The 11,942-nt window shown below is 41.1% G+C and overlaps 1 protein-coding gene across 5 annotated transcripts; it reads left to right on the forward strand.

Annotated features, from left to right (window-relative positions):
- Positions 1–34: 34 nt before the first annotated feature.
- On the forward strand, positions 35–11,351 carry ubtf (upstream binding transcription factor). Of its 5 annotated transcripts, none has more exons than XM_042505472.2 (20): positions 35–595; positions 2,964–3,022; positions 3,363–3,535; positions 3,640–3,723; positions 3,822–4,042; positions 4,159–4,285; positions 4,371–4,481; positions 4,579–4,712; positions 4,807–4,948; positions 5,051–5,092; positions 5,192–5,299; positions 5,555–5,710; positions 5,856–6,002; positions 6,915–7,025; positions 7,122–7,210; positions 7,307–7,496; positions 7,581–7,628; positions 7,729–7,782; positions 7,870–7,989; positions 8,411–11,351. In XM_042505472.2, the coding sequence occupies exons 2-20, from the start codon at positions 2,986–2,988 to the stop codon at positions 8,555–8,557; spliced, it is 2,241 nt and encodes a 746-aa protein (XP_042361406.1). In that variant the 5' UTR covers positions 35–595; positions 2,964–2,985; the 3' UTR covers positions 8,558–11,351. The 5 variants fall into 5 exon arrangements, with proteins under 5 accessions (XP_042361406.1, XP_042361407.1, XP_042361405.1 ...); XM_042505473.2 differs by lacking the exon at positions 35–595 and adding an exon at positions 634–841; XM_042505471.2 differs by lacking the exon at positions 35–595 and adding an exon at positions 1,015–1,251.
- The last annotated feature ends 591 nt before the right edge of the window (positions 11,352–11,942 follow it).

Here is an 11,942-nt window from a genome sequence, read left to right on the forward strand (position 1 = left end):
CAACATGCTGGGCCAAAATGAAGCTGTCAAACAGCTTCTTAGTATTTGCTATAAGAGGAATCGAGCAATGTGAAAATGCATGGAGGCTGCTTTGAGGACTCTTTGGACAGTTCTGTCTGAAGTGCGAATCTGACTTTAATAAGATTCCATTATAGCCTTACTTAATTTTTTTTAATGTATATTTGTATGTTAATTGTATTAAGTTATGGATGAGATACACTGGTTGCACTTAAAAAAGACAACCATTATCAAAACTTTGACTTTCATGAAACTGATAAAATATTCGTGGTGCAAACTTCGGCCGGAGATCAGACATGGTCGGCCTGCAGGAGTCAAAAATAATCGCCCTCGGTTGGGTTCAGAAACAACGGTGCGAGGTCGGAAAAAATGGATGTCTCCGCGTAGCGAAATGGTTGGATGGAGAGAGAGGAGCTGCTGCGCGTTGAGTGGAGGGAGACGGCGAGTGAGATGGAGGCGGGGGGGAAGGACCATCTCTGCGGGGACTGGAGCCCAGGACCGACGGCGCAGTGCTGGCTATCGTTCAACCCTCCCCTTCTTCCTCCACAACGACACCGAGGCTCAAGCCGAGAGACAGGTAAGCCAACGGAACAGCCGCTCGGTTTCATAATACGGAGAGTGCGCGATAAACAAACCAAAATAACCGTCTTAAACACAAAAAATATGCGTTTAATATGTGCTTTTGTTTTCTTATAAAGCGCCTCGGTCGGTAGTCTTTGTAGTAGCGAGATAAACCAACCGCGGTGGCAGGGCACAGACGAGGTCGGCCATAGCCGAATTTCTTGTCCTCTACAGCGGGGAAGAAACAGGATAAGACCCGGAGGTAAATATGGTGTTTACTCAAAACTACACCAAAGCGACTGTTTTATGCTAATTCTCTGAATCGAAACTCGGCTGTGTGTACTGGAAACTGGGTGGTTGCGTGAGGGAATCGACGGTGGTTTCCGCGCCGAGACCTCCATGCGGCTGTTGGCGGAACAGCCAGCCGCCTCTCTCGGTTAGCCATCAGGGATCTCGGTTTAATATCTCACCGTGCAGAGACTCGCCCTCTCTCTCCCCCTCTCTCTCTCACACCGACTAGCCCAGAACCGCCGACGACCGAGCTCGGAGAACCCGCCTTCTTGTTCTCGCTTATGCGCTTTTAGAAGCTCGGAAAGGGAGCCTGCAACGCCCTGGCTTTAGTTTTAAGCTCCGTATTTCTGTGTTTGCAGTGCGCCATTGGACCTTGTCACGGTAGGTTTCCTTGTAGAGCAGAGCTGAAGCATGGCGGACCTGGAACTGTTTGTCGCGCCAGAGAAGCCACTCAGCCTCGGTTGTTAACATGTTTCCTTTGAGCTCCTCGATAACATTTAAGATACAGTTAAACCGCGTTTTGATGAAGCCGAAACTGTTAACAGCGATCGCTACATCGAACTCTACCGTTAAGTAAGCGCGAGGCTTTACCGTTTGACCGTTTTTTCCGTTTTCTTCTTTCTTCCTGCGCCTCCGCAAGTCCTTCCAACCCACCGCCATGAGATTTACCTCGGGCATTATGATAATTTGTTAAAATGTGTATTTTTCAAGACGCGGTTTGGTCTATCGTAAATTCATCAACGTTTAATGGTAGCTATAATTATAACTGTTTTAAAAAACGTTGTAAACAGTGACGTTTGATCCTGCTTTACCCCGAGGAAACAGGAGATTCGTATTAAATGCAGCCAATTTTAGTTTGTATTAAACGGTAACATGTTTTAAAAGATATGTCTGCAAATATATTGACGAAAAGTCAAATTTAAGCTTTATTTTTCGTACCAAGTTGCCCTTGGCCATTTAGCTCCCAAATTTTTATCATCTAGATATGTTGTAATTTTTATGAATTTGACAAATTTAGTTGCTTTAACGGCTCCGAATGTGCGTTACAGTAGCTCTTTATTTACATAAATGGAGGTATTGACGGTCTACATGCAGCTGGGTCACCCCGTGGATGCCACAGTGAGCTGGGGCCATCAAGGACACGATGAACAACGAGCAGCCGCCATCATTGGAGCGTGGCTCGGCTACGCCTCGCTGAAGAATGCACTGCGTTTTAATCTAAAATCCCAGCATTAAACCGAAAAACACCGACTAACGCTGGCCGCGAATACACTTTAAACACTTTCACAACTGTAAGAGCATATTATGTCGATTCCCTCGCTTCGGTCGGGGTAAACATTTGTGAAGAAGATTATAGGGTTGCTTGGCGGAGCTAGATCCGCGTCCATCGGTGATGAGGCGCCTCTACCGAGTGGCGCATTTGGCTGCAGTGCTTCCAAGCCACCATTCCCCCTCGTCGGAGACCGAAAGCAGATCCCCCGTCCGTGGTCAGCTGGTCGCCTACAGCTGCCTGTCTGTCCACGTCCATTCGCTTCCTCCTTCCGTGGATCCTCCCCAACCTCCGTCCCGACAGAAAATCCTCCATTACCGAGCGGACCGGGCGAGAAAATGGTCGCGCCTGTGTGTTCACGATACTTTAGTTGTGGATTACAGGACAGTACTAATACGTTAAATTCCGGCTGGCAAAATTTGCCCGACGGAGACTCCTGTTGTCGTAGCTAGTTGTGCTAGTTGAAGCCCTCCGCAGTGTTATTTGAGATTTGAAGCCGTCACAAGCAATAGCCTATGTCTCACCGTGTAGCGTAAACGTTTAAGGGGCGGTGTAATGAACATAAACCATTATGTCGAGGCAAATTTAAATTCCACCACTTGAAAACATCAGAGTTTTACTTTTATATCACAAACAAATCGTTTCTTTGATAAAATATGAGCAATATAGGCCTACATATGAAATTTATCATAACATACTGCTTTTTTAAAAATACATATAGCCTCGATACAGGGGCAAAAGTCTGAATCTAGATGTTATGGATTGTAATGTTTTTCTCTATAAATGCGAGATTTAAATTTTTTTTCCTCTTTTGCTTTCCTAGATACAAGACAGTACATCCACAAATGAATGGAGAAATGGAGGCAACCACCCAAGACAAAGGTGGGATAACAAAACTTCTGCTATAATGAAAACTTACTTTAAGCTCTTAATAATTCATTTCTATTAATGTACTGTAGTAGTTGTAGTGGTGACAACCTTGGAGGTTAAAACACCAGACTGTATGATTTAGTCACTGAAAACCCAGTATTACAGAGTAATATATATATGCTTAAAAGTCACTGTATAAATATAATAGGAATGTCTTTTCTCATGGTGAGGATGATTGGACATAGTGTTAGCTATACAAAAGTATTTTACAGCTAGTTCTGTAATGGAGCAGAGAGATTAACAAATTTGTAATTTTTGCGTTCTTTTGCATCTTGTTATTGTGTTATCATAGTGTGGGCACAGGAAGACCTCTTAAAACTGCTGGAGGCCATGAAAGTGGCCCTGCCCCAGAAAGACCTGACTAAATACAAAACATCCGAGTCCCACCTCGACTGGCAGAAGGTGGCCTTTAATTCCTACACAGCTGAGATGTGTAAGCAGAAGTGGCAGGAGGTTTCTAAAGAGGTGAGCCAATTTAAAGTTTGTATTGCGTAACAGTGTAGTGAAGTATTTGTATTGATTGTTTAACAGTCAGATTTGTAATAGTTTTTTGTTTGCCTGAACCACAGATTCGTAAATTTCGGACTCTAACAGAACTGATATTTGATGCCCAAGACTACATCAAGAACCCGTACAAGGGGAAAAAAATCAAGGTGAGTTAAAAAAAATACATTAAACTTAGCCAATGAAAAATAAGAGGTTACGAACAAAACTGATGACTTTTCTTTTTTTCCACCCTAATGATATATAGAAACACCCAGATTTCCCCAAGAAGCCCTTGACTCCATACTTCCGCTTCTTCATGGAAAAGAGGGCCAAATACGCAAAGTTGCACCCCGAAATGAGCAACCTAGACTTAACTAAAATCCTTTCCAAGAAGTACAGGGAGCTACCTGACAAAAAGAAGAAAAAGTACGTTGACGACTTCTTGAGAGACAAAGAAGCGTTTGTGCACAGCATGATGAAGTTCAGGTGAGACAAGTTATCATTACTACTCATAATTACATCTTTATAGACTGGGAATATTAGGCATGCTCCTGCAGCATATTTAAAGAAAGTAATTGTGCTCATTTGTTGTGTAAATGTAGAGAACAACACCCAGACCTTATGGAGAGCATGACCAAGAAAGGTTCCAATGTACCAGAGAAGCCCAAGACCCCCCAACAGCTGTGGTACAACCATGAAAAGAAGGCCTTCCTCAAGACACACCCAGACGTATGTTTCTGCATTTACAACACAAACATGCAAAATGTACAGTTTCACAATGTCAAAGATGTTAACTCTCCATGTTGGACACCAGGCGACCACCAAAGACATTAAAGACAGTCTTGGCAAACAGTGGACGCAGCTGTCTGACAAGAAGAGACTCAAATGGATCGCCAAGTCCCTGGAACAGCAGAAACTGTATGCGGTAAGACTGCAAGTGCTGTGTGATATACAGTATTGTTGATATCCAAGGGTTGTTGTGGTAGAACTGTTAAGAGCAACAATGACATCTATCAATCCAGGGGACGATGAAGGAGTACATCCAGCAGCACCCAGAGTTAAACATGACCCAAGAGGATATTGTCAAGTCCACCCTGACCAAGGCTGAGAGGCACCTGAAAGACAAATCTGACGGCCGACCCGACAAACCTCCTCCGTGAGTCACAGCTGCTGATTTATCTGCATAATGCCGATTGTAGGCCACTGCCCCGTGAATGAGTTATTTCAATTTAATGTGTTTGTCATTCCAGAAATGGTTACTCGATGTTCTGCGCGGAGTTGATGTCGAGCATGAAGGATGTACCCAGCACAGAGCGTATGGTGATGTGCAGCCAGCGGTGGAAGCTGCTCAAACAGAACGAGAAAGATGGCTACCAGAAACGCTGTGAGCAGGTGAGACCAGAATCTTCAAGTCGGACAATTTAAAAAAAAAAAAAAAAAAAGAAGTTGTTCAGTTTTGACCAAAGTCTCATAAATGTCCTTTTTTTTTTACAGAGGAAGAAAGAGTATGAAATTGAAATGAACAGATTTCTCAGTGTAAGTCTAATTGTTTTAGTTCCTACATCAACACGTGTTTTTGTGTCCTCATTTGCGTGTGAATTTATCGTGTATTTGCTCTGCTGTATGGATCTGTAGAGTTTGTCAGAGGAGGAGCAAACCCGGGTTCTGTCTGAGGAGAAGATAGGTTTTAAGAAAGGTGGAGCCAGCAGTCCTGCTGCCAAAAAGAAGGCCTCTAAAGCAAAGGTATGAACAAGTATACACTCTTCACACGTGCTCAAATGCAAACTGAATTTGAGTGCTGGGTATCAGTTTTGTTACAACAGAATTTTATCCAAAGAAAGCATAGCATAGCTTTAGCATTTAGCTGAAGTGCCTTTGCACACTTGTTTGATTTTTCAAACTATTAAAAAGTAAAGTTCAATATTGGATAGGCATTTAATTAGTTACTTAGGTGTTTTGGTATCCTTTTGTGATGTTTCCATTCTCCGAAACACATAGACCAATCCAGAGAAACCCAAAAGGCCAATTTCAGCCATGTTCATCTTCTCTGAGGAGAAGCGTCAGAAACTGCAGCAGGAGCGGTCGGACCTTTCTGACAGTGAGCTCACAAGACTCCTGGCTCGCATGTGGAATGAGCTGCCAGATAAGAAGAAGGTAAAGTAATATTATACTGTAGACTGTAGAAGAGGTATCAGGCCAGGAGAGCGGATCTCAAGAGGCTAATCATGAAGATATGTACAATTTGTTATTTACTTTACAAAAACTTTTTTGTAATAACCTTCTTTTCTCGATCGTTTAGGAGAAGTACAAAAGGCTGGAAACAGTCCTTAAGGCAGAGTCTGAGAAGAAGGAGAAAGAGGATCGCAGTCGTCTGCCGGATCCACCCAAAACTGCACAGGACATCTGGCAGCAGAGTGTCATAGGAGACTACCTGGCCCGATTTAAGGTATGCATAACTCCTAGTCTCAAGAATACTAGCACCTAGTTTTGTTTTAACCCATTACACCATGATCACTGATAGCCAAGTGCTCAAATTAGAAATTAAGATGCTCCATGTGTGCATTTGAAAAGAATTATTTTAGAAAGGAAAAGGGAAAGAACAAAGATACCTGTCAAAAACAACAGAAAAAGGGACAAAATAACACAAAATCACACACACACACACAAAAAGACCATTAACTTAAGGGACATCTGGAGTAACTAACATATGTGTATAAACTCACAAATGGATCAGAAATGATCAGAGTTAAGAAAAATAAAAAATTGTGCAGCATCAACCTTTAACCATTCTGGCTCATAGCTTAACCACAGGGTGTTATGAGTAGAGGCGACTAGAAATATCTAACGTCACCAAGTTTTACCGAAGGTTCGTCCTATGAACTGGAGTAGTGAACAATATTTCCATTGCGCGAGAATCTTTTGAGATGATGATGATTATTCATGACAGTCGTCAAACCTTCAGGTGTTAATAAGGAAATTGAGTTATGCCTTGTGAAAAACTTTACATTTAGATTGTGAAAAACTTTACATTTAGATTGCAAAACACATGAAAATATAAAGAAATAGTCTTATTTTTTTTAGCTTTGGCATGTGACCATGGTATAAGCTGGACAATGCTCTTTGAGGTGATCATAATCAGGAAGAATGGACTGCGTGCTCTCCCCATCATCCATTAATTCCTGATAATGGACATCTCTTATCCCTTACATATTTTGCTATTTACATGAATACAATAATGTTAGCACAGAGTATCCTAATGAAAACATGTAGAAACTTTAAAAGAAGAGAGGTGGTTAATCATACTAAGAGTAGAGTATTAGTGATGTACTATAGTTTAATGTGAACCTTTGCGTTGCAGAGTGATCGGCCAAAGGCACAAAAAGCAATGGAAGCAACCTGGAGCACCATGGAGAAGAAAGAGAAAATAATGTGGATCAAAAAGGCAGCAGAGGACCAGAAAAGATATGAGGTTAGTGTCAATTCATTGACAATATCCAGCAGAACTCCACAGTGTATGTGTGTTAACACCACCAGTGTGACCTAACAGTTGACTTCTCCTGAACAGAGAGACCTGTGTGAGATGCGTTCACCTGCCGCTGCCATCGCCTCAGGGAAGAAGATGAAGTTTGAGGGTGAACCCAAAAAACCACCATCGTAAGTCTGTCACACCTCTACACTTGTCTGTGCTGCTTGTTGTGTGTATTCTATAGAAACCTGAATCTGATTTCTCGCTTGCTCTTGACTTCCTAGAAATGGTTATCAGAAGTTCTCTCAGGAGATGCTGTCCAACGGAGAGCTGAACCACCTCCCGATGAAAGAGCGGATGACTGAGATCGGCAGCCGCTGGCAGAGGTTACCGCTGAAGGAGAAGGACCGCTACAAGAAGATCGCTGAGGAGAAGCAGCGACAGTACAAAGTCCAACTGGAACAGTGGCTCGCTGTAAGAAGTGATTGTTTGGGGACAGGGGATCATTTGACGTGTTGAATAGTTGACTTATCTAACATACACTTTCATTGTCAACAGAGCTTGTCCTCGCAAGAGAGAAACACTTACAAAGAATATAATTCACAAGTGAGTTACTGTTACAGTTAACACTGCTGGATTTGTAAAAATTGTACTGTATTTCTACTTAAACTGTCATTTAAAACTGTTCATCTGCTTGACATTTCAGAAAAGGAGATCTACAGCAAAACCAGGAGGCCCAAAGGCAAAGGCCAAGAAATCTGTAAGAGAAGACTCTCATTCTTCCCTCTCTCATTAATCAGCCATCGTAATGTGTGTCAGCCGAGCCTAAAAATCTCTCTTCCCACAGGACACGGAGGAGGAGGACGAAGATGAGGACGAGGATGAAGATGACGATGAGCGGGAGAAGGCTTCCTCTGATGCCGACACATCCAGTGAGGATGAGGACGACGACGACGATGATGATGATGTGAGTTGTGTCTGTCTTTGCCAGTATGCAGGGGACAACAACAAGGACAGGGAGGTCACACTTAATACTTGCAACTTAAGCCTGTTGGAGTCGTTTTATTCCAAAATATTTGCGTTTTAATAGTGCATACATATTTCCTGTATGCTCTGGTTGTGTTTTAGTAAAAAGACTGCTGAGAAATAAAAATGTATGATCATTATAACCTCGCCAATATAACAAAGTTTAATGTAGCCCTAGACTTTTGCACACTTGTGTACAATACTGTTCAGTTGGTTTATACATTGAGAGCACTCATGGAAAATGTATTATGGGTCCTTAAAGTCATGAAAACATTTTGAAATTTTGTCCATGAAAATGTGTGGGAACACTGAGAAATGAAGCTGATTGTGTGAAATATTATTTTTTATCGTTTTTTTTGAAGAAGGAGGAGGATGATGAAGATGACGATGATGATGACGACGACGACGACGACGATGACGACGATGAGGCGGAAGACAAGGAGAACAAGTCTGAGGACAGCAGCAGCGATTCAAATTCACAGGCGTCGTCGGACTCTGATTCGGACTGAGACGGGCCGCGTCTCTGTGAGACAAACTGAGCAGCGCTGAGCTGAGCCAAGAGTCAAGGGAGCTCTGCCACTGTGCCAACCCTGCTCTCCTCCCACCACCAGAGGGAGCCCCTGCATTGCCTCATTCACTTCACACTCACCCACTTTATGTTGCTGCAACAGTGATCTGCTCATGGAGGCACCCTGTCCAAAATCAGTTTCATTCCCTCCCCGGTGTGACGGTCATCTCACAGCACGGGCCGCTGACGTTATGCCAAAAACAGCATCCCACTGGTTTGGTGATGTTTGTGAACATTACTGCCGCTGGTTTCAATCTTGACTTAACAGGTTCAGTGGTTTAAGGTTAGAGTTTTAATGTTGAGGGTAATTGATTACCTTCTCAGTGTTTATTTTATTTTTCCTGATAATTAGTTGAAGGTGGCATGAACAGGCTTCATAGAGCCAAAGAACATAGTATGGCGGATCACTTTAGGGAGCGAGAGGGGGGAGGGGGGCTGTGCAGGGTACTGAAAAATTGCACTCTTCAGAATGTTTCCTTTAATTTTTTTTTCCCAGTACATCGTCGCGTTTGTTCTCTATTCTCAATTTATGATGTAGATTTTATCATTTGGTTCTTAAAGAGGTGGTATTTTTTCAGGAAAAAAATCAAGCCATTATGAATGTCTTTGTTGCTGGAAAATTTCAGTACTTACTAACACATGCTCTCATTTAAAAAGGCAGCAGTGCCTGTATAAGGTGTTCACCCCCCAATGGGCTTTTTAAAAATTGTTTTACAATGTCGTAGCAAAGTGGATGCTTTAATTCTCATTAGTGGGTAATTACTCGTCATACTGCAATATGTATTTATTATAAAGTGCAGCAGATCTCATCTAATGATTAAGACGGCAACAATCCAAGAAGATTTCCCCCTAATGTCACAGGAAAAACAAATCTCCACAGGTGTATCTAAATGAAGTGCAGATTAAAAAAAAAAAAGATTATTTAAGCATTCACCCTCATAAATACTTAGTAGAAGCATCTTTGGCAGCAATTATCGCCTTGAGTGTTTGTGGATCGATCGTTGCATTTTCCCCCTTTTCTCCATTTCTTTTTTGCAAAACTGCCTAACCATGGCCCTATTCTTTACATTTTTTATTTTTTATTGTTTGACCATACTGTAATCTGAAGGCTATTCTGTGCCTTGAAAATTCTCTGTTTATTTGGATTTATTCTGAATGTTCCTTCATCTTCACGTTTGTATTTTTTTTAGTATTTTTATTAAATTAGAAAACAAGCTTTTGGTGCTTCCAGATACAGATGTACACACAAGGGATCTCCTTTTATTCTAAAAACACTTCTCTGCATCAATTGATATTTTTGTGATTAATGATTTTAGTTCTATAGAAGGATTTAATATAGAGAAAAAAAGCCTGATTGCATCCAGTCTGCTTCAGAGATGTAAAACTTAACAAAAAGGTCCAAGGATGGTGAACAGTTTGTTTAGGCGCTGTGGGATTCATTGCCGTGTGTCTGTCATTGAAAGGTGTCATTTATCAAATTTAACTGACGTGTTGTACACATGAATCCATCAGTCTGAAACAATTCTGTGTGACTCAGTTAATTCTGGCCTGACAGAAATAAACAGTGTTTGTGTGACCAGAGCAGTTTGTTATGAAGGGATAACACTTGTTTTCCACATGTAGAGCTCAATCTGACTCTGTTTTTAAAGAATACGTCACACAGTTGGTGTATGTTTCTTCTCGGAGCTGTTGTTTACGGTTTATTTGAATTGTTAATAGTTTTGTTTTAATTGTAAGCAGTTGTGTTCTGATCCATCTGGAATCATTTTGTGGATGTCGAACTGAATGGTTTTCATTAAAAAAAAAAGTCTGTTTTGAATTTTTTAATGGTATGGACTGTAATCCGCAGGACTTTCAGTCTGATGCTTAATCCCAAAAAAGTGTGCACTTAATGTAAATCTGTCCCTCTGTGTGAGTTTGTGTGCATGCATGCACAGAACTGTGTATATATGAGGGTGTGAGTGTGTGTTTCTTTGCTTTAATGTGTGCTGTTTTTACCGTTTTGTTGCATACCATTATTTGACTGCAGCGTGCATGTTTGTGCCTGTGTGGGGATGTCATACCAACACCATGAATGTAGATATTGTTAAATCTTTTAAATTTTTTTTCTTCCAAAGGTCGTCAGTACTTTTCCTGCTCGGCGCTGTTGTCATTGGTTACCTGAAAACAGACTAATGACTGTCGTTTTGGGTCCACAGACAAATGAGTACATGGCAACTTAATATTCTGTTAGGAATGGACTGATTTTGACCATTATAAATCTCATCACTGTCTGAAACAAAAACCAGCGTGGACTATTTAAATAATTTGGGGAGGGAAAGGAAATGTGTTTGCTGATATTGAACAACGGGAGTTTGTAAAAGGGATTCGGGAAACTGAGTTGCCAGAGGAATTGGGGTTAAAAACTGTTGTAATTTTCCCTGTAAATACTGTTTTTGTATCGAGTGCTTATCGTTTTGTTAGTGCTTTAATTTGGCAAACCCTCATCTGTGACTTCTGAGGCCAGTGAGTTTTTCACTCACACAGGGAGAGTTTTTGGTTAAATTCACCTGTTTTAGTTGTTTGTTCTCTCCCATATGTTGGTTTATAGAGATATCTAAGACAGCAAAGCTTTACAAGTTTGTACTGCTGATCATTTGACAAAAATTTGATGTTTTCTATAGCTGAGGGTGTTCTTATGTCCTTGTAGTTCAAGTATTTGGGCAAATAAAAAAAAAGATCTTTAATAGTTAGAAGTGTGTGTTCTGTTTTAACCTTTCACAAGCAGACAGGGCTGGGCTCAGTGCATACTGGGGATATTTTTTTTTTTTACAGTTTGGTCTAGGCCCTTTAGTTTCAGGGACATCATAACGCTACATCATGCAATGACATTTTAGACATTAGTGTGCTTTGAAACTCAAACATCTGAAAAAACTGAAAAAAAAATTTAATTGATTAACCACTTGAGTCATTTATCAAGCAAATAATAGCAAAATTTGCTACTTCTGGTTCCTAAAATGTTAAAAATGTCTGTCTTTTTCATGTGTGAAATGATTAAAAACTGAATTGCTTTTGGTGTTGGACTGTCAGTCAGACAAAACAAATATCTAAATTGGTCATCTTGCAGTAATGGATATGGTAAAGACGATTTTGAACTTTTTAAAAATAATTTTACAGACCAAATGCATAACCAATTAATTGAGAGAAACAACAAATTTGTCAATAATCATTAGCCACAGTCCAGGTGTTCCCTTCAACTTGTAGCCAACAGTTTGTGTGTCCGCCTTAAGTTATTTGGAGGCCATACAAGAGCTGTTGGGTCTGTATTATCCTCCCATACCTCAAGA

This window comes from Plectropomus leopardus, chromosome 18, assembly GCF_026936395.1.
Source record: "Plectropomus leopardus strain MGB_pleo_1.0 chromosome 18, ASM2693639v1, whole genome shotgun sequence".
NCBI classification, from domain to species: Eukaryota; Metazoa; Chordata; class Actinopteri; order Perciformes; family Serranidae; genus Plectropomus; species Plectropomus leopardus.